The sequence below is a fragment of the Eublepharis macularius genome, chromosome 18 (genome assembly GCF_028583425.1).
Source record: "Eublepharis macularius isolate TG4126 chromosome 18, MPM_Emac_v1.0, whole genome shotgun sequence".
Taxonomy (NCBI): domain Eukaryota; kingdom Metazoa; phylum Chordata; class Lepidosauria; order Squamata; family Eublepharidae; genus Eublepharis; species Eublepharis macularius.
Window position 1 is genome coordinate 3,193,636 of NC_072807.1, and position 21,621 is coordinate 3,215,256.

The 21,621-nt window shown below is 46.3% G+C and overlaps 1 protein-coding gene across 3 annotated transcripts in view; it reads left to right on the plus strand.

Annotated features, from left to right (window-relative positions):
• The window catches only part of SIDT1 (SID1 transmembrane family member 1), a 98,341-nt gene that overhangs the window by 47,021 nt on the left and 29,699 nt on the right, over positions 1-21,621 (plus strand). For all 3 annotated transcript variants that reach the window (XM_055002533.1, XM_055002532.1, XM_055002534.1), the window contains 7 exons: positions 1,351-1,396; positions 7,247-7,348; positions 9,756-9,839; positions 12,548-12,641; positions 15,066-15,137; positions 16,591-16,684; positions 18,861-18,904. In XM_055002533.1, the coding sequence (XP_054858508.1) occupies positions 1,351-1,396; positions 7,247-7,348; positions 9,756-9,839; positions 12,548-12,641; positions 15,066-15,137; positions 16,591-16,684; positions 18,861-18,904 (536 nt within the window). The remainder of the gene's footprint in view (positions 1-1,350; positions 1,397-7,246; positions 7,349-9,755; positions 9,840-12,547; positions 12,642-15,065; positions 15,138-16,590; positions 16,685-18,860; positions 18,905-21,621) is intronic.

Sequence of the window (21,621 nt, forward strand, 5' to 3'; positions counted from 1 at the left end):
GCCTTTTGATCTTATCCCTGCAGATGGATAAGATCAACAACTACCCATATAGATGCATTTTCTGTTGTGGCCCCACCTTGTAGAATGGGCTGCCTGAAGAAGTCAGGAAGGCTCCCCTGCTTCTGTCATTCTGCAAGCTGTAAAGCAGAATTGTTCAGGAAAGATTTTCTGTATAGTTAAATGGGCCATACTATAACTGATTGGTTCAGAAAGGTGCTTTCATAAGGGGAACATGACTGTGGACTTTATCACTGTATGCTAAATATTATCTGTGGGCAGAATGTATTATCCCACTCTTTCTGCATTGCTTTGTAATACAGCTTTCTGCACTGTTTAAGAAGATATATATTGAAGAATTTTTTCTCTATTTCAAACTTTTGTAATCCTAGTCCCATTGCATTGCTTATTAAAAGTCTCATTGTGTGCCTTGAGTCTCATTGAGAAAGACGGGCTGCAAATAAAGTAGATAAATAATACACATAGAAACAGGCTGTGAGTAGGATTGTTTTCCAAGTCAGGCAACAGTGGCATAATCCTAGAGCTTTTCACAGGTGAGGGATCCCTTCCCAGCACCTTTACATCTTCATTACAAACACCACAGCCCCTCCCCTGTGAATACAGATTTTTGTGGGTAGTATATATTAGCAAAAGAAGTCTTCTCACTTATCTCTGGGCCTTAGCCCCTTATTATTTGTCCCTGTGAAAAATAATTTCCTCAGCAATAAGAGGTCTGCCACAGCAGCACATTGAGCCCAATATTGCCTCCTGTGGCTGTCACATTTCATGGCCTCAGACTAGGGCTGCTAGTCCCCTGGTGGGGACAGGGGATCCCCTGCTTCCAGCCTTTGCCCCCTGCCACCATTTACCTGGCCGGTAGGGGGAAAAGGCACAGGGAATGGGCCTGGGAGGCAAGGAACCTTCCAGGCAAGCGCACAGCGGATGTGGTCCCAGCAGGTGCAACAACATCACTTCCTCAAGTGACATCATGGCACCTAGCAGCAGGTATGCTTTCATGTTTTGTAGGGGCCAATTCCCTCCCTCACACTGCCTGACCTTCTCCTTATGTGAAGAGACCCCAAGTTCTGTGTCTCCCACAGGGGGCAACCATTGTTCTGAGACCAGGGCCTCTGATTCAGGCAGGAGGTGCTTTTGCCACACTGCTTCTCTTCAGTTGCGCTTTGACACCTGCCACATCTCTACCACTCCTAGGCTCACATCACATATTAGAATCAGAAAATCTGACAAGATTCAGCCAGTCCTGGATACTTGAAGAGCACCACTGAAATCTGAAAGGACTTGAAAAAAGCTGCTTCATTCAGCGTGTCTTTCTTTTTCTTCCTCTCTTTTCAGGACAAACTCTCCTTTCAAGTTCAAGGCCAGCCCTTCTGAGCCCCAGGTAAGCAATGGCCCTCTGGGAAATCAGTTGCATAGCTCTTTCCAGGAGCAAATGAGTTTCGTGAGAGTCCTAAGAAGTAGGATCATACTCAGACTCTTTGTAGGAGGCTGATGTGTGTGGCACAAGGTTTGGGATAGACTCGTAGTCTGCCACTCTGCTCGGCCACATCAGAAGCTGTCCTCCTACCTAAGCAGCCTTCTGCCAATAGAAGCAGCTCTGAACCGCTTTCATTGGAGGAATGCTCCATAGGCCAGAAGTCAGCTGCAAATATGGCTGAATGGATATGAGCTGGTGCCACCAACCTGTCACAGCATAGCTAGGATGTATCTGGAGCTCTCAGGTGATGCTTGTTGTGGGCTTTGGAAATAATTTGAACAGGTGTTGGTTTTAGGAATCACAGGAGGTCCATAGAACATAGATGTTGGCCAAAGCAGAGCCTCCTTCTGAGATATTCTGAGAGTTCATATAGGGAGAAGCACCCATAAAGATTTCTGGGAATTGCATTTTGGTGGAGATGTAGGCTCACAACAACCCTGTAAGGTGGGCTAGGCTGAGAGAGTGGCTAGTCCAAGGTCACACCAATCTACATGGCTCAGGGCGGATCCACAGGTGACACCAAGAGTTCTGTTTCCAGAGCTCCAGGTGTTATTTCCTTTAAAACTTACACATCAAAGGGCTCCCTCCATGCATAATTTTCGTAGTTCCCAGAGGAAATTTTAGATCCCAAAATGGCACAGGGAAATCCTTCAACCCCACTCCCACCAGAGCCTCCAAAAGAATTTGTTGGCAAAGCTGTTAGCTTAGTTTGCACTGTGGACAGGGGAAGCTAGGTTAGGAATAAAGGAATTAAGTTCACATAATGCATGTTGTTTTTAGTAAGATTTAACTGAATAAATCAAAAATATTGAAGGTGCTGTTAAAAAAACCTCTGAGGATGTAAAGAGGTTGAACGATCGAGACCCTGGATAGCAGAAGAACAGTGTTTGATAGAAAGATAGAGAAACATCAAGACAATTTAGCCTTATTGGAATTAAGAGAGAAAGAATATGCTCTGAGACTACGAGGTGTTAGGGAGAAACAAGATGAAGATATTCGACATAGGGTGGTAGAGGCCTTGGCAGAATTTTTCCAATTGGACATTCCAAGAGTTGACTTAGAATTGAATAAAGTATACAGAGTCTCCAACAGGTATGCAACGCAGAATAAGCTACCAAAATATTATAATGCACTTTGTTAAAAAAAAACTGTAAGAGACCAAGTTCTACAACATTACAAGAAGAAACTGAGAATGCAGGAAATTGAGGTGATTTTAAAGGAGGGAAATGGAAATTCTTGATAGTAGAAAAATTCCCTACTGAATAAGGAAGGTAGAGTAAAATGTTCTATCTAGCTATCTGAGCTGGGATGGCTAGAGATTGCAGAGAGAATGTCTTGCCCTCATGGTGGTTAAAGACAGAAGCAAGAAGAAAAGGGGTTAGATGGAAGGAAGGAACTCTTCAGAGTAACATTCCGGATGAACAGAAACAGAGTGGAAAAGGGCAGGATACAGGAACTGTCCTATCTAGCCATGCTAGCTCTGCTGCCTCCTTTTAAAACAACAGTATGCTCTCTACAAAGAAATATTGTACAGTCCTTCTCTTCTAATGGAATTGACCCCTCCCCAGTTATTTTCAAAGGGCAAAAGGCAGTGGAAAGTCCCAGTGTCAGGTGTAATTGAGCAGTCAAGGCTCTTAAATTCTAGTCTAAGCTCTACACCCACTAACTGCCTGGAAGAGGAGGCCCTGCTAATAGGTATCCTACAGGGAGCACTAGGTGTGCTGTGCCTTATTGGTAAGCAAGAAGCATGTCATTCCTCCAGGAAGGGCACCAGATATGGAGTCCCCAAATGTGGTTTGGCTTACTTGACACTCCCTGTTTGTGGCTGCCACCTTCCTTTCCTTTGGGCTTCTGACATGTGCGGAGAGCTTTGCCGAGAGAAAGGGTTGATAATGAATTTTTTTGTGCGTGGAGGTTGGAGAGACTTCAGATCACAATGGAGTCTCCTTTTCAGCCACCACATGTGGAAGAGACATGCGCAAGCTGAGGAGTGGCGGGTGCCAGATGCCATTTGCTTTGTGCACTGTGCAGTGTGGGAGGCTAGCAGGCAGACACAGTGAGCACTTGGACAAACAAGCACTCCCACGGTAGGGGCTTTACAGACTCGGGGGGCTCTCTCTCGTTCACCTGATTTGCCTGGCAAGGCTTGTTGTGTTGCCTGCATAGCCCTTCCCGGAGCAGAGCTCAGTCTGCAGTTCCCTGGGCAGACATGGAATTTCTCTTCCACAGGAAGTGAGGCCCTGGAGCCTGGTTGCTGCATCAGACCACGGATTCTTTACAGCCCCCCTCCTGTTTCACACCCCTGCAACGTTTTGAATCAGAGTCAATGACTATTGCAGATGGTTACAGGCAGGAGAGAAAAAGTCTTTTTCATCTTGTAAACAAATGCCGTTGTGTTCTGTAGGGAGATGGGTTCTCTTTGAAATGCTGTGGCAACTGAAGATTTTTAAAAATTAGCAAGGCCCAATTTGTGCTTGATATACTAGGATGCAGAAGCTGTTTATTTTGTGGTAATACGACAGGTTATGGGAGAATGGCGGGGAGGGGGTGACTATTTAAAATGTGGTTCCTTCTGTCATGGAGGGAGTTCACAAAAGGAAGTGAGCCATTTTATGGTATAATGGAGACAATTCAGCATTCTTCCTTGGGCTAATACTGTTGTTTTCTGTATTGCATTATAATATTGGCTTGGTCCTTTTTGGTAGAGGAGGAAGGTAATATAAATAGATGGAAAGGTCATTTACTTGGAAAGGTAATTTATTTGTCATTCCTTTCCCTGCTGACGAACAGGAAGGGGAAACAGGACACCTCTGCAGTGTCAACTTATCCATTCTTTGGCCACATTAATGGGAATCTTTTGAGAAACAGGTTTTACTGGTTCTCAAAATGATGTTTGCTGGGATTTGGGCCAGAACATAGATGGATTGTTTCATTTTCCATTGAATGCAAACTTTCTGAGCCTGTGAAAATGAGTACAGAAATGTGAATACAAATTAGTTTATTTATGTTATTTTTTTGTTTATTTTGTATCACACCCTTCTCCCCAATGGGGAACCAAAGCAACTTAGATTATTCTCTTCCCCTCCATATTATCCCCACAATAACTCTTTGAGGTAGGTTTGGCTGAATGTCTGTGATTGATCCAAGGTCACCCAGCGAGCTTTCATGGCAGAGTTGAGATTCGAACCTGGAGCTCCCTGATCTTAGCCTGACATTATAACCTTTATACCACACTGGCAGCAATTGAATGGCTTATCTGCAACAAATAAGAAACAGAGCCGCATTTTAAACATAGGAACTATACGGCCACTATTTATTGTCTTTCTTGTCTTTCTTGGATATGTGATATTTATATATTAATTGGATATTAGTAGAGGATTGATTTAGAGGAATATTTTTGATTGTTACAAATTTATTGGGAGCACATCAGCACTCTATTATTCTTTACTGCACTAGTTAATATAATATTTCATAAAATTGGAAAATTTTGTGTATAAATGTGGATTAGTGATAGTTGTTTAGGGGGGTAACCTCTATAGTTTGGATCTTGGTTGGAACTAAACAATTGAATGGCGGCAGCACAAGTTAAATTCTAAAACATTCTGTGTGTGCACTAAAAAAGCACACGTTATGTAACGATGACCATATGTTCAACTGCATGTGTGGCAGGGATATATGCTGGGCTCTGGGATCAGTGGCAGCTCTCAGCCATGTGTCCATGTGGAAGCAAGTCATTCCTTTGTCATCTCATAACTTGTGAATTGGCCTAAAATCCAGTGTACTTGACTGCTTTTTAATTTCTGGCCTGTACAGACTTTACTCTGTGCAGATTGAAGAGTACAGACTTTACTCTGTGCAGAACCAAGCAGTCCTACGGACCAACTTCCATGAGCAAAATCACAAGAGTGCAGCATTAGGTACGTCCAAACAGCTCCTGGCACATGGCTACGTAATCAGAGAGCCAGGCAGTCAGTTCAGACCACCAGTTTGCCATTTCTATAGCCAGCCTGGACTGGCGAGGGGAAAAAAGAAAGCTAAATGCATGGAGTTAAGAACTTGGGAAGAGCCCTGCTAGATCAGACTGGTGGTCCATCTGGTTCAGCATCCTGTCTCACCCAGCGGCCAACCCTGTTACTCCAATGAGGGCACGGAGGCTGGGGCCTTCCCCAGTGTTGCGTCCTGGCACTGGATTCGGAGGGTGGCTGTGTCCGAATGTCCTCCCTTTCGTCACCACCACGGCTAGCAACCACTGCTAGACCTTTCCTTCATGAATACGTGCAAAAGCGTTAGGGTAAATCTGAAGAGGTTTTAAAATTAAAACTCACACAGACTAACCAGCTCATGTGCCCAGGCTGGAATCTCCTGGAAATGGGAAATGTTAGCAAACGAAGGCATAGGAAAGGCACAGCTCGTTGTATAAAATAGAACTTACTAAAGGGCCACATCTATAATTTAGACAGAGCTTATTTTATCACTTGAAAATGCACTTGAGAAACACTGCCTGTTAGTTTAACTTTAGGCCTAATTCTGATAGTGCCTGAAGGTGTTTGAAGAAAAAAAAACTGGTTTAGAGGTAAGTGGGGTGTGTACGGTAAAGACCTCCGGGGTGCTCGAGATCATTCCGACAGATTATGGACCCCACTGAACTGATGGCACACAGTTCCCGAGAGCAGGACGAGGAGCAGCTTTGTGTATTCAAACAGAATGAAGTGGCAGAATTCTGGCCTGTAACGCTCAGGGCTTTTTTTCAGCAGGAACACGGGGGAACGGAGTTCCGGAACCTCTTGAAAATGGTCACATGGCTGGTGGCCCCGACCCCTGATCTCCAGACAGAGGGGAGTTGAGATTGCCCTCCATGCTGCTCAGTGGTGCGGAGGGCAATCTCAACTCCCATCTGTCTGGAGATCAGGGGGCGGGGCCACCAGCCATGTGACCATTTTCTCTGAGGGCAACCCACAGAGTTCCACCACCTCTTTCCCCAGAAAAAAAGCCCTGGTAACACTTCAGATGGTGATAAGAGTGGAGGTTGCCGTGCTTTTCCTGTCTCTTGTAAAAACTTCCCTATGTATTAGTGGCGGGGGGAGGTTTAGCATGGCTTTCTCTGCAATGTGCTAGTTGTCTGCATGCAGGGAGTTTTCAGAAATTATTGTGTTGGAAGGGAAAACCCAGATTCATGTCCCACACAGATGTGAACTTTCTGGGTGTGACCCTGAGCCAGCCACTTCCACCTAAATTGCATTCCAGTGTGGTTCTAAAGCTAAAATGGCAAAAGGCAGAATCACGCCCAACATGCTGAGCTTCTTGGCGGAAGGATGGTATAAAAATGAACATGTTAAAGCACTGTGGGTTCCCAGAGATTCAGACTTGCTTCACTTCAGCAAGGCTGTTGCATCCTGTGCCTGTGCTATGGACCACCCTCAGTTGAGAAAGCTCCTGTATGTGACTTCCGTGATACATGGGGTTGCCCACCATTTGGTGAGACCTTGAGGTCTCCTGGAATTGCAATTCATCTCCGGACTAGAGATCAGTTCCCCTTGAAAAATGGATGCTTCGGAGAGTGGGCTCTATTGCATTATATCCCACCCTAACCCATTCTCTCCCCAAACCCTGCCACCCCCAGGCTCCACCTCCAAATCTCCAGGAGTTTCCCCGAGCTTGTAACCCCACTATTACACGAGGCTCATTCTGATTTCTTAAGGATGCCTTCATAGTGTTATGCATGAAGAATCCAAACAGCCTCTCCTCTTTCCATAGTATTTTCTCTACAAGTTCCCTCCAGATGTGGATTCTGTTGTAATCAAAGTGGTTTCTGAGGCTGTCTACCCCTGTTCTGTTGTCTCCATCCAGGATATTGTGGTAAGCTTTGGGGGGCGGGGGGCGGGCAGAGAACCTACATTTCAGGTCCATGTTGGGTGGCTTGGCATGGCACTTCATCCATGATTATTTGAGGCACTGGATTGTCTTATTTAATTGGATTGGTTGAATAGATTCCTTCCTCTCCCTTGTGTAAGATGTTTCTTGGGCTGGGAGGTTAACTCTTGTGAGCTGACCCATCCTCTTCCTCAGTCATGAAGGTCAGCTGTTCACTTCTTTGCCAGCTACTGTTGGCTGCTACAAACTAACGGGGAAACTCCTTTGAAGCCAACTGATCCACACACCAAAAGGAGATGTTTACATATACTAGCAAAGGAATGTTTTGGTTGCTCCCTCCCCCTCCCCCCCCTAATTGCCTCTTCTCCCTCCTCCTCTTCTCCTCCCTCCTCTTCTATATTTGACCAGTCTCCGTACCATGCATCTGACGAAGAGAACTTGATTCTCGAAAGCTTATGCTACAATAAAATTGGTTAGTCTTAAAGGTGCTACTGGACTCTTTTTGATGTTGACACTATGAGTCTCTACACAAGACATCTGACACATGAAGAATGCGTGTTGGGAGATAATAACAATTTATATTCCGCCCTTCAGGACAACTTAATGCCCACTCAGAGCGGTTTACAAAGAATGTCATTATTATCCTCACAACAAAACACCCTGTGAGGAGCGTGGGGCTGAGAGAGCTCCAGAGAGCCGTGACTAGCTCAAGATCAGCTGGCTTCAAGTGGAAGAGTGGGGAATCAAACCCGGCTCTCCAGATTAGAGTCCCGCGCTCTTAACTGCTACACCAAACTGGCTCTCAGATGCAATGTTAGCTGGGAAGGGTAGTTTAAAAAGACAGAGCCAGAGGCAGTGCAAAGGCTTTGCTATACTCTGGAGCTGTGTGAGGGGGCTGTGAAGTCCAGAAGGGAAACTTCAGCCCATTATAACTTCTCCAGGTCCAAGCCCGGCTCTGGAAGGCAGCTACAGCCCATTTCCATTGCTGGCTGCCCTCTGCTTGCAATCCCACACAGTTTTAGACTGGAGAGGAGAAATTGACAGAGCGTTCAGGGAGGTGAGGATGAAATTAACAAACTCTCTGAGGAGCGATCTTGGGCGGCTCTGTCTTTTAAAACGCTTCCCAGCTAACATTGCATCTCCCTACACTTGACAAACATGCGCCAAAGCATCTCGTGTAGAGAGACTCTGTGGTTACCCTTTCTTATCTAACCCTAACCTTCAACGGACATGCAATTTACTTTTTAAAACCATATACGTTTTTATTATTTATCATTATTTGTTAGCCTATCCAGACTGCCAGTTAAGATCTGTCTCTCAAACTGCTTGCTGTGCCCCGGCCATCAGAGGTGAGGTGGGTGGTGACTAGAGATAGGGCATTTTTTGTGGTGGCCCCTCACTTTTGGAACGCCCACTTCCTTGAGGCTTGCTTAACTTTACTTGATTTTCTTTTAGGCGCCAGACCAAAACACATCTATTATGGCTAGGAAAGAGGGGAAAGTGGCTTCCTTGCTGGGAACTCCCTTAGACCAAAGTTTCCCTGGAAAGCACCCTGGTAATCGGCTGCCCCCACTCAGAGTCCTCATGAGAACATCTAGACTGACCCATTTGAGACGGTGCCCTTCCAGCAAAATAACAAAAAAACAGGGTGGAAAACCTGGAAGATACCTTAGAGCAAACTATGTTGCACCCAAGCAGTCTGGCATGTAGGGAAGAGATTCAGAGAAATATCCCAGAGAAATACTTTGTAAACCGCTCTGAGTGGGCATTAAGTTGTCCTGAAGGGGCAGTATATAAATCAAATGTTGTTATTATATTATTATTATTAAATGTATTGTACTAAGGAAGCCAAAGTTGTCTTTATAAAAAAGTTTATTATAGGAAAGGGGAAACAGTGGGTTGATTCAAAAGGGATAGGAAAGAGGACGAAATCCAAAACACAGGGAAGAGCACACTGTCACACAGCACACAGTCTCTCAAATAAAGCAATAATATTGGTCTAACTTTGCCTAGGTTGTAGCAGATTCCTCTGAGCACGTACAGAGTTGTTTGCAGTACCAAGGCCTGAAAAGTTGGTTGACCCAGACGCCAGTGCTGGTGTTCCAAAACTAGTTGAGTCTGAGGATGTATAACTGCCGCATTTAAGTACTGGCAGGAGGGAAGACATCCAGACTGCAAAATTATTACTTGTAAAGTGAATTCTAACTGCTGCAGATCTGTGTCAACGTGATTGTACAGTGGCTGTTCCCAAAATGCTTTGGGCAGACTAAGGGTGCAATCCTGCATGCAGAAGTCAGTGGGCTTGGACTGGAGTCCCTCTGCATTGGATTGAATGGGAACTCTCTGAGCTCTGGGAAGTCTGCCTTCTAACCAGCCTCTCTGCCCGTTTCAGTGCCCAGTTTATGATCTGGACCATAATGTGGAATTTAATGGGGTTTACCAATCCATGACGAAACAGGCAGCCATCACCGTGCAGGTGAGTTTTGGACAAGCTGTTTGGAACCATTTCTTTTGCTGTGGCGTCTGCTGGTATTTGTATCCTGCACACCTTTCTGACCTGTGCGCTTTTTATAACAATTTGGCCCAAGTGTGACTATTGGGGGGTGGGGTGGTAGAGTTGTAGATGAAGACAATGTCTTTTTAGGATCAGGCCTGGTGGGGGGACACAGATGGGATCTAGACACAGGATGGGCATTATCTAGTTGAAAGTCCCTCCTTTTGGTTGCTGGGATCAGGTCCTTGAGTGCTGCAGGCAGAATATAATACCCCTGGACTAGGCAGAGGGCTGGCCTTCTGATATTTGCACCATGCCTGTGTATGGAGTTGTCAGGAAGGATGGGGACATGGTACACCATTCCCACCTCCACCCCGTTTCCCCTGCAGTGAAAACTCATCACAGCATATGCTGCTCAAGGCTTTTTTGCTACGCAAGTTCAGAGCATCGTTTCCTTCAACCCCTCTCCCCCGGCTCTCTATGGCATCGGTCCCCTGGGCCTGAAGTCTGCCCCCTGCCTCTTCATTCAGACCCCTGGGGCCTTGAGAAAGACTTGAGCCAACCTTCTGGCTCGTCTCCTGCCTCTCCTTCTCCGATGCCTTTGGGGCACTGACTCTCCTCTTCTGTACCTGTGGTCTCCTCTGCCTCCCTCCTCCATCTCTCCACTAGCTACCACCTGTTCCATCATGATGACCTTTCCTTTTATAGCCCCAATCTCCATAACATCCCTTTCTGATCTAATGCCCCCAAAGAGGTCAGTAGTCGAACAGAGATGCTTTGCAACCTGTGGTTAAACTGTCGGTCTCCAGGAGCTTTGAATTTTACAGACAGCTGATTTGCAGTCCTCTGCAGAGTTATTCTAGGCCAAGTCCCTTGAAGTTTATTTATCTTTATGTCATTTATGGTCCGCCTTTCTCACTGAAACTCAAGGCATATTACAGAGTGTGAGATTAGTACAGTCCATTTCAAGGTCATTTCCATAAACAATGGTATAGGGTAAATAAACACAATTTTACAAAGACATAGCATTAGCAAGAATCCAATACAGAGTGGAAGAAATGCTGAAACAGAACATAAGCAGTTCTAGGGCTGACATTAGACCACATGAAGCACAAGCAGCTCATAGGAGCACATATTTAAGACAACAGGTAGTACATAAGGCAACAGTGGTGAAGTCTATGGTCCTTAACTCATTAGCGAAGCATCTGAGGGCCCCTCCCTACAATACAAAAACCTTTTTGAATAATTTGGTTTTCTATTGTTCACGGAAAGCCAGAAGACTGGGGGCTCTCCTGACCTCCTCAGGCAGGCCGTTCCACCGGGTAGGGGCCACCACAGAGAAAGCCTACGTACAGGCTGCTGTTGATTTCACCCATGTGCAAGGAGGCGCCTGCAGGAGACCCTGTTCAGATGAGCGAAGCTGCCGTGGAGGGACACAGGGAGGGAGGCGGTTCTGTAGATATGCTGGGCAAAGGCCGTGAAGAGCTTTATATGTGATAAACAATGCCTTGAACTGAGCACGGTAGCTGATGGGTAGCCAATGGAGTGAGTGCAGGATGGGGGTGATGTTCATGCTTCTGCTTCCTCCTGATAGCAGTCGCACTGCAGTGTTTTGCACCAATTGGAGTCTCCTAGTTAATTTGGATGGGAGACCAATGTATAGTGCATTACAATAGTCAAGTCTTGATGTTACCATAGCATGGATCCCGGTGGCCCTGTGGAACCCCGCAAGATAGCTCCGATTCTGGAGACAGCTGATCTCCAACAGCAACCCTTTTGGTCTGTCCTATGAGAACCAATTTAAACCAGTCCAAGGCTCATCCTTTGATGCCCACTTCTGTCTCCAGATGCCTCAACAGGATGGCATGGGCTACTGTGTCAAAGGCTGCAGAGAGATCCAGGAGGAGCAATGAGGAGGAGGCACGGCCTTTGTCTGTATTTAGCCGGAGGTCATCCACTAACACTACTAGTGCTGTCTCTGGCCATTTCCACACACGTTGAATAATGCTCTTTCAATGCACTTTAGCAAGTGGATTTTTTGTTTTACACATGAAAACCCAGTTCTAAATAACCACTAAAGAGCATTGAAAGTGCATTATCCAATGTTTGTGGAAGCAGCCTTTCTCCCATGCCCTGGTCTGAATCCAGATTGGAAAGGGTCTAGGGTGCTAGAGTTTTCCAAGAAGGCCTGGAGTTGGTCAGCTACTTCTCTCTCAATCACTTTGCCCAGAAAGAGCAGATTAGAGACTGGGTAATAATTGACCACATCATTTTTGTCTAGGGATGTTTATTTAATTAGTGGACGGATAACTGCCTGTTTGAGCGGCTGGAAAAGATGCCCTGAGTTCAGGGCTTTTTTTCTGGGGGAAAAGATGGTGGAACTCAGTGGGTTGCCCTCGCAATCTCAACTCCCCTCTGTCTGGAGATCAAGGGGCGGGGCCACCAGCCATGTGACCATTTTGAAGAGGTTCCGGAACTCTGTTCCATTGCGTTCCTGCTGAAGAAAAGCCCTGCCTGAGTTAGTGATTGATTTACAATAGACCTCAGTGATTCACTTATGTGGTCCTTTAGTTGTTGGGCTTAGGCTCGGGGTAGGTATGCATAGGACTGCACTGTAAGTTGACCAGGATGGCCACAGTTATTTCTGAAGACTCAGCCTTCAGGGAGAATCTTGTTTCTGTTTTATGCAGAAAAAGGACTTTCTGGGTGAACAATTCTTCGTTGTCTTTGTCATAAAACCTGAGGATTATGCCTGTGGTGGTTCAGTGCCTTCCTCCATTCAAGGTAAGGTGGATCACAAAGAGAGCCAGTTTGGTGTAGTGGTTAAGAGCGGCAGGACTCTAATCTGGAGAACCAGGTTTGATTCCCCACTCCTCCACTTGAAGCCAGCTGGGCGACTTTGGGTCAATCACAGCTTCTCAGAGCTCTTTCAGCCCCACCCACCTCACAGGGTGTTTTGTTGTGGGGATAATAATAACATACTTTGTAAACTGCTCTGAGTGGGTGTTGTCATTCTGAAGGGTGGTATATAAATCAAATATTATTATTATTATATATTAAGGGCTGAGAAAGGCAAACACGTTTGGGCCAAGCTTATTAGAGATCCTAGAAAAGTGCTGAAAATGGCCATTACTTGAATCCGGAGGCCAGGTCTTCCACTATTGACAATATTTATCCTTTAAAGGCCTGATGTTCCATGGACCCGGCTGAAACTCGCTTCCCCCCTCTCTCTCCTTTCCCACTCCTGCTGACTTGGGGGGGGGGAGGCAGTGCAGATCCTTCAAAAATTATCTTTTTTATCTTGTTTTGTTAATTTCAGAAAGAGCAGGATGATTATTATAGGAAATAATGGGAAGATAGCTGATAGTAATTAAAACTGAATTTTTTTGCAGCACGGGTTTCCAACACTTTTCCATTACTTAATGAAAGTGATAATCAGGCCCTTCCCAGCATTCTGATATGGAATTAAAGCGATCATTTTTGATATGTACACCCATACTTACCATGTGTGGTGTGTACACATTGTATAATGAGTACATGTTCACGAGTGAATGAGCCTGCCTCCCAAACTGAACCCAAAGATCACACAAAGAGCCTAGCTTAGGTAAGAAAATCTCTCCTCTGCCCTGTCCTGGGTGGAAGTAGAAGATACATTCTAATGCCCAAACTAGAGAGCTGTGTCCAGCACTGCCCTGTGTTTTGGGGTTCTGTGACAAAGTGACCAGACTCCAGACAAAGTTTGGGGAAAAAAGGGAAATTTGTAATACTGCAAATCAAAGATAATATCATAAAACAATACAAAACATTAACCTCATTAGTAGTAAGGTTGGCATTAAAACCACCACAAAGAGGACATAAATCAGTAATAAAACTAGCAATAAAGAGACAAGGCTCCTAGCAGAGAACATAAAACGGAAATCAGGTGGAATGCAGGCCATAAAATACAGATGAAAAAGAATGGAATCCAACTGTTCTCAGAAATGTAAACCCAAACTTATAGTAGGGGAGCTTGATAAGAACTGACGGTTGCTCAGCTCCTGGAATTCACTGAGCTCTTATAAAAGGTTAGCAGTAACTTCTGCATGCAGGTCTTACCATGCAAAAATGGGCAGAGGGAAATGTGAAACAAGAGAGGGAGTCCAGGTCTACATCCAGATAGTCGTGTTATTCCCCTGCGCTACACAAATTCCAGTGGGATGCTAAATTGATGTTGCATCACAGCACAAGGAAGTTTGGGCTCTCCTGCTTCATCCCCAAGGATGTGGCCTCTTTTCTGTGTTTGAAGGTGGAATACACCAGACCAATGGTGGCTGCACATACTGTAGGCACAAACATATGTATGGAAGAACGGAGAGGAAGCCCTCCTCCTCAGTAGGGTATTTGCAGTCACTGGCATGCTCCTGCTCCCCTGGCAACTATCGGCACAATAGTAGGCCATTGCTCAGTTTGAATTTTGGAAATTAACACATGATGTGCATGCACCTGAGCTTTGAAAAATGATTTCACAGAAGTTCCTGTGGCTGTTGTGTGTGTATGATGTGCCGTCAAGTCGCCTCCAACCCATGGTGACCCTATGAAGAAAAGACCTCCAAAACATCCGATCATTAACAGACTTGCTTACGTCCTGCAAACTGGAGGACGTGGCATCTTTTGTTGAGTCCAGCCATCTCGTTTTAGGTCTTCTTTTCCTGCTGCTTTCCACTTTTCCTAGCATTATTGACTTTTCCAGATAATTTTGTCTTCTCATGATGTAACTAAAGTACGATAGTCTCAGTTTTGTCATTTTAGCTTCTAGAGAGAATTCAGGCTTGATTTGATCCAGTACCCACTTTTTGTCTTTTTGGCTGTTCATGGTATCCGCAAAACTCTCCTCCAGCACATTTCAAATGAATCAGTTTTTTTCCTGTCGGCTTTCTTCACTTCCAACTTTCACATCCATACATAGTAATGTATTACTGTGTTTGGATTATCTTGATCTTGGTTCCCAGAGAGACATCTTTATCTTTAAGGATCTTCTCTAGCTAATTCAAGCATTTGTTGATTGACTTATTTATGTATGTATATCCTGCTTTTTTCTGTAAAATGGTCATTCACAAAGTCCAAAGAAAAGCTGCGTGGAGGCATGGGAAAGAGTGTGGCTGCTTGGAAGGCTGTTAGATGACAAAAGCCAGGGAGTCATTCCCCCCCCCCCCATTCTCTTTGTTACAGATAAAGCAAACCATACCTGGAACCTCCAGCGGATGAAGACCCTTGAAGTGACAGTTGTGCCTTCGATTCAAGGTTCATGTTTTTGGCCCAGTGCCTCAAGAGTAGCCTGATAAAGAGGAGCAACGTGTTTGGGAGAGGGGGTCCCCATAAGTATGGAGGCCGTGCAGTCAGTAGAAAATGGCTGCCGAGCATGGAACTATGTGGTGTAGTATCCGCTGCATCTGCTCCCTGCTGATCTCATTCAGAGCCAGGACAGAAATAAAAGCACACATTGTTCTTGCCTAAGGAGATGAGGCTTTGGGGGATGCTTTAGGAGCAGAAAACAGAGGCAGAAAGATCAGTGTTGGTTCCATAGAATCATAGGATTGGAAGGACCTCCAGGGTCATCTAGTCCAACCCCCTTCACAATGTTGGAAATTCACAACTACCTCCCCTGCCTCCTCCCACATACCCAGTGACCCCTGCTCCATGCCCAGAAGATGGCAACACACCTCCAGGATCCCTAGCCAAACTGGCCTGGGAAAAATTGCTTCCTGACCACAAAGTGGCGATTGGCCTTACCCTGGGCATGTAAGAAGGGGACCCAAGAACTAAGCACTGATGTAACCCTTCCTGCCCTCCCTCTCACGATCTGCCCAGGTTCACAGAGACAGCATTGCTGTCAGATGGCCATCTAGCCTCTGCTTAAAAACCTCCAAAGAAGGAGAGCCCACCACCTCCCGAGGAAGCCTGTTCCACTGAGGGACCACTCTACGTGTCAGGAAGTTCTTCCTAATGTTTAGCCGAAAAGTCTTTTGATTTAATTCCAACCTGTTGGTTCTGGTCTGACTTTCTGAGGCAGCGGAAAACAACTCAGCGCCATCCTTTACATGACAGCCCTTCCAGTGTTTTGCCATCATCTGGGCATGGAGTAAGGGTCACTGAGTGTGTGTGTGTGGGGGGGGAGGTATTTGTGAATTTCCTGCATTGTGCAGGGGGTTGGGCTAGATGACCCTAGAGGTCCCTTCCAGTCCTATGATTCTATGATGCTAAGTACTTAAAGATGGTTATTATCACTTCTCAGTCATCTCTGTTATTTATTTATTTAACAGAACTTTCATCCGTCTGTCCATCCGTCCATCTGTCTGTGCTCATACAGCTATTGCCTTAAGCAGAAATTAAAATGGGAAGAACCTGACTTAATGGCATTTCTCTGCTGTTTAATTATTGCCCATATATATTTTGCCACAGAAAGAATAATGGAGTTATTTGTATCCGATAATAACCATGTCACCTGCGCTCTCGTATTAGATAGCTCCATATTTTTAAGTGGAGGGATGATTAAGCTAGCCCTCAACTCATTAAATACGGGACGCTCTATAATCAGTTAGCATACGGTACTTCCTTGTATCTACCCTCCGAAACTACTGAGGGAAGAGCGTTCGTTCTTGCCAGAGCAAAAGCTCCTCTGCCTCTTTCTGTCCTCGTAAGGGCCGCCCAGTTTCCTCCCGGTGGGCTTACAGAATGTCCCTTCTCCTTCCCCCAGAGTCTGTTTATGTGAACGCCATCCTCTTCAGCTTCCTGAGTTTCTTCTCGTTCTACTTGGGCTCACTGGTGGTTGCCTTTGTGCACTATGTCAGGTGGGTGAGGCTTCTCTGCGCGGCATCAGAGGCAGCGGAGGGCTGGTTCTCCAGCCAAGCTGCTCAGGCAGTCAGTGGGGGTACTTGGGGGGGGTACAACGAGGAGGTGTCCCCGTAGGGGCTTGGCTGACTCCCAGCCATTGGTGACACAGCAGGTGACTGATATCCTGCACCATTGCCCAGGAGCTTGGCTTGGTCCCAGCCAGTGGCAGGTCCAAGGAGGTGGTGGAGTGATTAGGAGAACCTCCCGTAAGCTGACAAAAGGCCTCGGCCTCGGCCTTGGGCCTGCTTGTGACTCAGTCTCCATGTACTGAGTTTCCTGATAGGAGTCTTTTGCCTGGCGCCATTTCCACATGGGTTGCATGCTCCAGGTTCTGTGCTTTTGGGAAGCAGATTCCCCGCCCCCCCCCCCGCTTCTCCACGGGCTCATGCTGCATTGGTGCACCTCCAGGTGTTCCCCTGGCTTTCTTAGATCTATCTCAAACCTGATTTTCTCTGCAGTTTTGGGAAAGATCACAGTAAAACCTGGATGGCTGCTGCAAGGGTGGGAAAGTTTGAACTTCCTGGCCCACATCACTGCCGTTTTCCCTGATCATGTCTCCGCAGCAGCCGTTTCCTTCTCCTGCCACTGGGAGCTTTTTTTAAAAAATCAGCTCTAGAATTTTATTATATCAATATACTATTGTAACCACAAGTGTAGCAGGTTCCCTGAATTCTCAGCTTTCATTTTCTAAAAAAGTAAAGCTCTAACCCCTTCCCGTGTTGAGATATACGGAAAAAGGAATATCTTCAGAAGGGAAGGGACTGGAAACTTACTTTAAAAAAAATAAAAGCTGGAGGATTATCTTTGTCTATTATATAATTTTTTTTGAAAAAATTGTGAAAGCCCTGGTGGCCCCAGGGTGAGGGAGACAGCTACTTCTGGGGGACTGGGGCAGGGAAACTGCTGGGAAACCGGCCACGGGGAAGCCTTGTTGCTCCTGCACATTGGCCGTTTCCACACGGCTCCCGGCTGCTCGTAACAACCCGGAAGATCGCGCAAAAACGCGGAAGATCGCGTTTTCTTGTGCGAGATTTGCGCGATGTCACATGATGTCACGCAAATCTCGCGTGAGAAAACGCAATCTTCCGTGTTTTTGTGCGATCTTCCAGGTTGTTACGAGCAGCCGGGAGCCGTGTGGAAACGGCCTTTATCTGCAGCTGCACCGGCAACAGGGAAACCACAGAAGTCCATCCCTGCATGGAAGTTACCTCAGTCTCCATTTACTGAAGAGAGTTCTTTGCCTTGGCCTTCCATTACTGGAGTCATTCTAGAGAAGAGGGCTGAACAAGATCAGCCTCAATAGGTTTGGCACTCTTCTGAATGGAAAAGAGGAGCCTTTGGAAAAACTGTCACTTCATTTCTCTCTAGGGTAATTTACATTTTTTCAGCCAATGCTGATTCTAGGTAGAGCCCAGAAACACAGAGCCCCCAAAGCACACTCGCTGGCTTCCCTGCACATGAGGAAGGTGGGCTTCAGGGTGAGCCTTCAGCAAATAACATTCTAGAATCCTCCTCCTATGTCCGGACTGTGTATTGCGAGATGTTTCTGAATCCAGTCCAAACTGTTATTCTCTTGAGAGCTAATTTGCTCAATACAAAGTCCATTTGTCTCTCACGTAAGCCTTGGTCAGAGATGCTGTGGGAATTCCCAGTTGAGAACTCAGTTTCCAGGTGCAGGCCAGGCCCACGGCATGTGAGAAGGGTCTTTACCCTGCCCACCACCTCCTCTGCACTGTTATCCCAACACAAATTACCCCAGAGAGCTGCTAGTTGCTCATCCGGGAAATTTACATGTAATGACATGTAAATTTCTTCAATAGGTCAAATACTGGCTCTTGGAAGCCGTTTCAGATTTGGGAAAACAGTATGGTGGAAGGGAGCTAGAACCTCTTCTGCTTGCAAGCTGTGGTCCAAATCCATTTGGGGCCTGAGAACTGAGCTCCCAGCACGGCACTCCAGATGCATGTCTGACTGCAAGTCCTCTTGGTGCCTACGTGTGGACTTCGTAATGTCTGACTCAGCCTGAACCAACCTTCTAAAGCATTGACGGGCAGCAACCCTTTGCTCTGTTCAGAGGATGGTGTATGCTGGGTAATTTGATAGGTAGTTAGCCTTGTTTGTGATTCATTTTAGGAGTCGGAAGAAGAGTTCCAGTGGAAGCGTCAGTCCTGATGACGGTAACTACAATTCGAATGCATTGTCCTAATAGCATATAATGATAGAAGAGACTTCCTACCTTCAGCCACCAGCCAAAAAGCAGAAATACTTTCAGTACCTTTCTTGAAGAAACAAAACAGCCCCCTGTCCTTTCTCCAGCCTACTCCTGAACTTTGTTTAAAAAGCTAGCCATCACACCCGTCCCAAGACACTTCAGGTTCTGTTGCTACCATAGCTGCCATCTCTTCAAGGCCACAGCTAGGGTGGCATACTCCCATGCTTCACTGAGGCCAATTTTGGCCCAAATGGGCTAGATTTGCCCTGTACAAACCACAGGAGCATGGCAGTAACCAGCATGATGATGTCACTTCCCAGAAGTGACATCATCGCACAAGCACTGGGAGTACACGTGCAAAGTATGTACGTGCTCCCAGTGCTTGCATGATGGCTCAAAAAGAAGACTCCACAAGGCACGAGGTAGGTGCCAGCCCCCTCCCCCTCTCCCTGCCAGGAACCTGCCAGCCCTAGACAGAGCCCTCCTCTCAGGAGTGGTTGCTGAGCATCCTCTTCGGTTTCCCTCCATCTGACTTTGCTGTGAGGAAGAAACCAGGTTTGTTCTATCACACCTTGCTAAGCAAACAGTGGTGACGTGGCCTGCTGGCTGTTCAGGAGTGACTCATACATACACCTTAGGAGTCAAGAAAGCTGGGCAGAAATAACTAGGAGAACCAGATGCAGAACGCTTCAACTAGTTCTCTGTCTCACAGCTGCCCTTCCAAAGCACACCCTTACTCCAGAATATACTATCTGAGGGCCAGCTGCTGATCTGTATGACCCTGTGAGCCAGTTCATGTGTGTGCACCACAGAGGGGGTGACAGTGGGACTGGAAGCCATGGGCTTGTTGTCCAGACCTTATAGCAGCCCCCTGTGGCACCCTATGGATGGACCGGAGCGTCAGACAGCAGTTGTCTCCTTCCTTCACTTTGGAGCTGAGCTGCAGGGGGTTTCCTCAGCTGTTCCCCTTCTCTGCCTTTTGGAAGCTACTCTCAAGGCTTCTTCTGAGAAATTAGACATTTCTCAGGACAAAAAAAGAGGGGGGGGGCACCACATTAGAGGATCCTCCACACAGAGGAAAACGGAAGACATAGTGGTCAACCTATCAAAGAGACCATTAACAGCCATAGAACAACCTGTCCTTAATTTAGGATTAGATTTATGTCCCCCTCCCTAAATATGGCCCTTTTCAAACATGTATAGACTTATTTAAAATGATAAGTCAATTGAAACTTAGACGTTTCTTCAGGGACTCGCCTGAAAGATCTGCACAGCAGTTTGTTCACGTTCACTCTGACTGTAAATGATCCGAATATGGTGGTGTTCGAAAAACGGATTTTTAAAGATACTGAACGATTGGAACAATCACGACAATATAGGGATTGTTATCTTACTGCAGAGGAGTGGAAGGCTTTGAATACCTTGGGTCAGGATAAGTCTGGTGTTATCAAGCAGGCGGACAAGGATGGGGCGGTGGACCAACTTATGTACCACGAGGAAATTTGTAGGCAACTGCAGGATGCTTACAAATTATGAGTTTTTGACATGTGACCCTACTCGCCATATCATGTGCTTCTCCTGAGAAATGGCGGAGTTCCTCCCACCTTGGACCCCTTTCAGGCGTCTTGGTCAGTTTGGGTTGTTTGTTGTGCTGGGGGTAGAATCATAGAATCATAGAGTTGGAAGGGGCCATACAGACCATCTAGTCCAACCCCCTGCCCAGTGCAGGATCAGCATAAAGCATCTCTGACAAGTATTCATCCAGCCTCTTCTTGAAAACTGCCAGTGAAGGGGAGCTCACCACCTCCCTAGGCAGCTGATTCCACTTTTGAACTACTCTGACCGTGAAAAGGTTTTTCCTTTGTGCATGTAGTTTTAGCCCATTGTTTCACGTCCTACCCTCTGCTGCCAACTGGAACAGCTCTTTGCCCTCCTCCAAATGACAGCCTTTCAGATATTTAAAGAGAGCAATCATGTCCCCCCTCAACCTCCTTTTCTCCAAACTAAATATTCCCAAGGCCCTCAGCCTTTCCTCGTAAGGCTCAGTCTCCAGACCCCTGATCATTCTTGTCGCTCTCCTCTGCACCCTCTCGATTTTGTCCACATCCTTTTTGAAGTGAGGCCTCCCGAACTGCACACAATACTCCAGGTGCGGCCTGACCAAGGCAGTATAGAGAGGGGCTATGACCTCCTGCGATTTCGACACTATGGCCCGTTTGATACAACCCAGGATTGAATTAGCCTTTTTTGCCACCGCATCACACTGACTGCTCATATTCAGTTTACAGTCCACTCTTACCCCAAGATCCCTTTCACATATACTACTGCCCAGAAGTGTATCCTCCATCCAGTATTTGCGCTTCTCATTTTTGTGGCCCAGATGTAATACTGTGCACTTGTCTTTGTTGAATTGCATCCTATTCACAGCTGCCCACTTCTCCAGAGTATTCAGGTCTTGTTGAATTTTAATTCTATCTTCTTGGGTGTTTGCTACCCCTCCCAATTTGGTATCATCAGCAAATTTAATGAGCAGCCCTTCCACTCCTTCATCCAGATCATTGATAAAAATATTGAAAAGTACTGGGCCCAAAACCGAGCCCTGCGGCACCCCACTGGACACCTCCCTCCAATCTGATGAAACGCCGTTGACCACCACTCTTTGAGTGCGGTCCTCCAACCAGT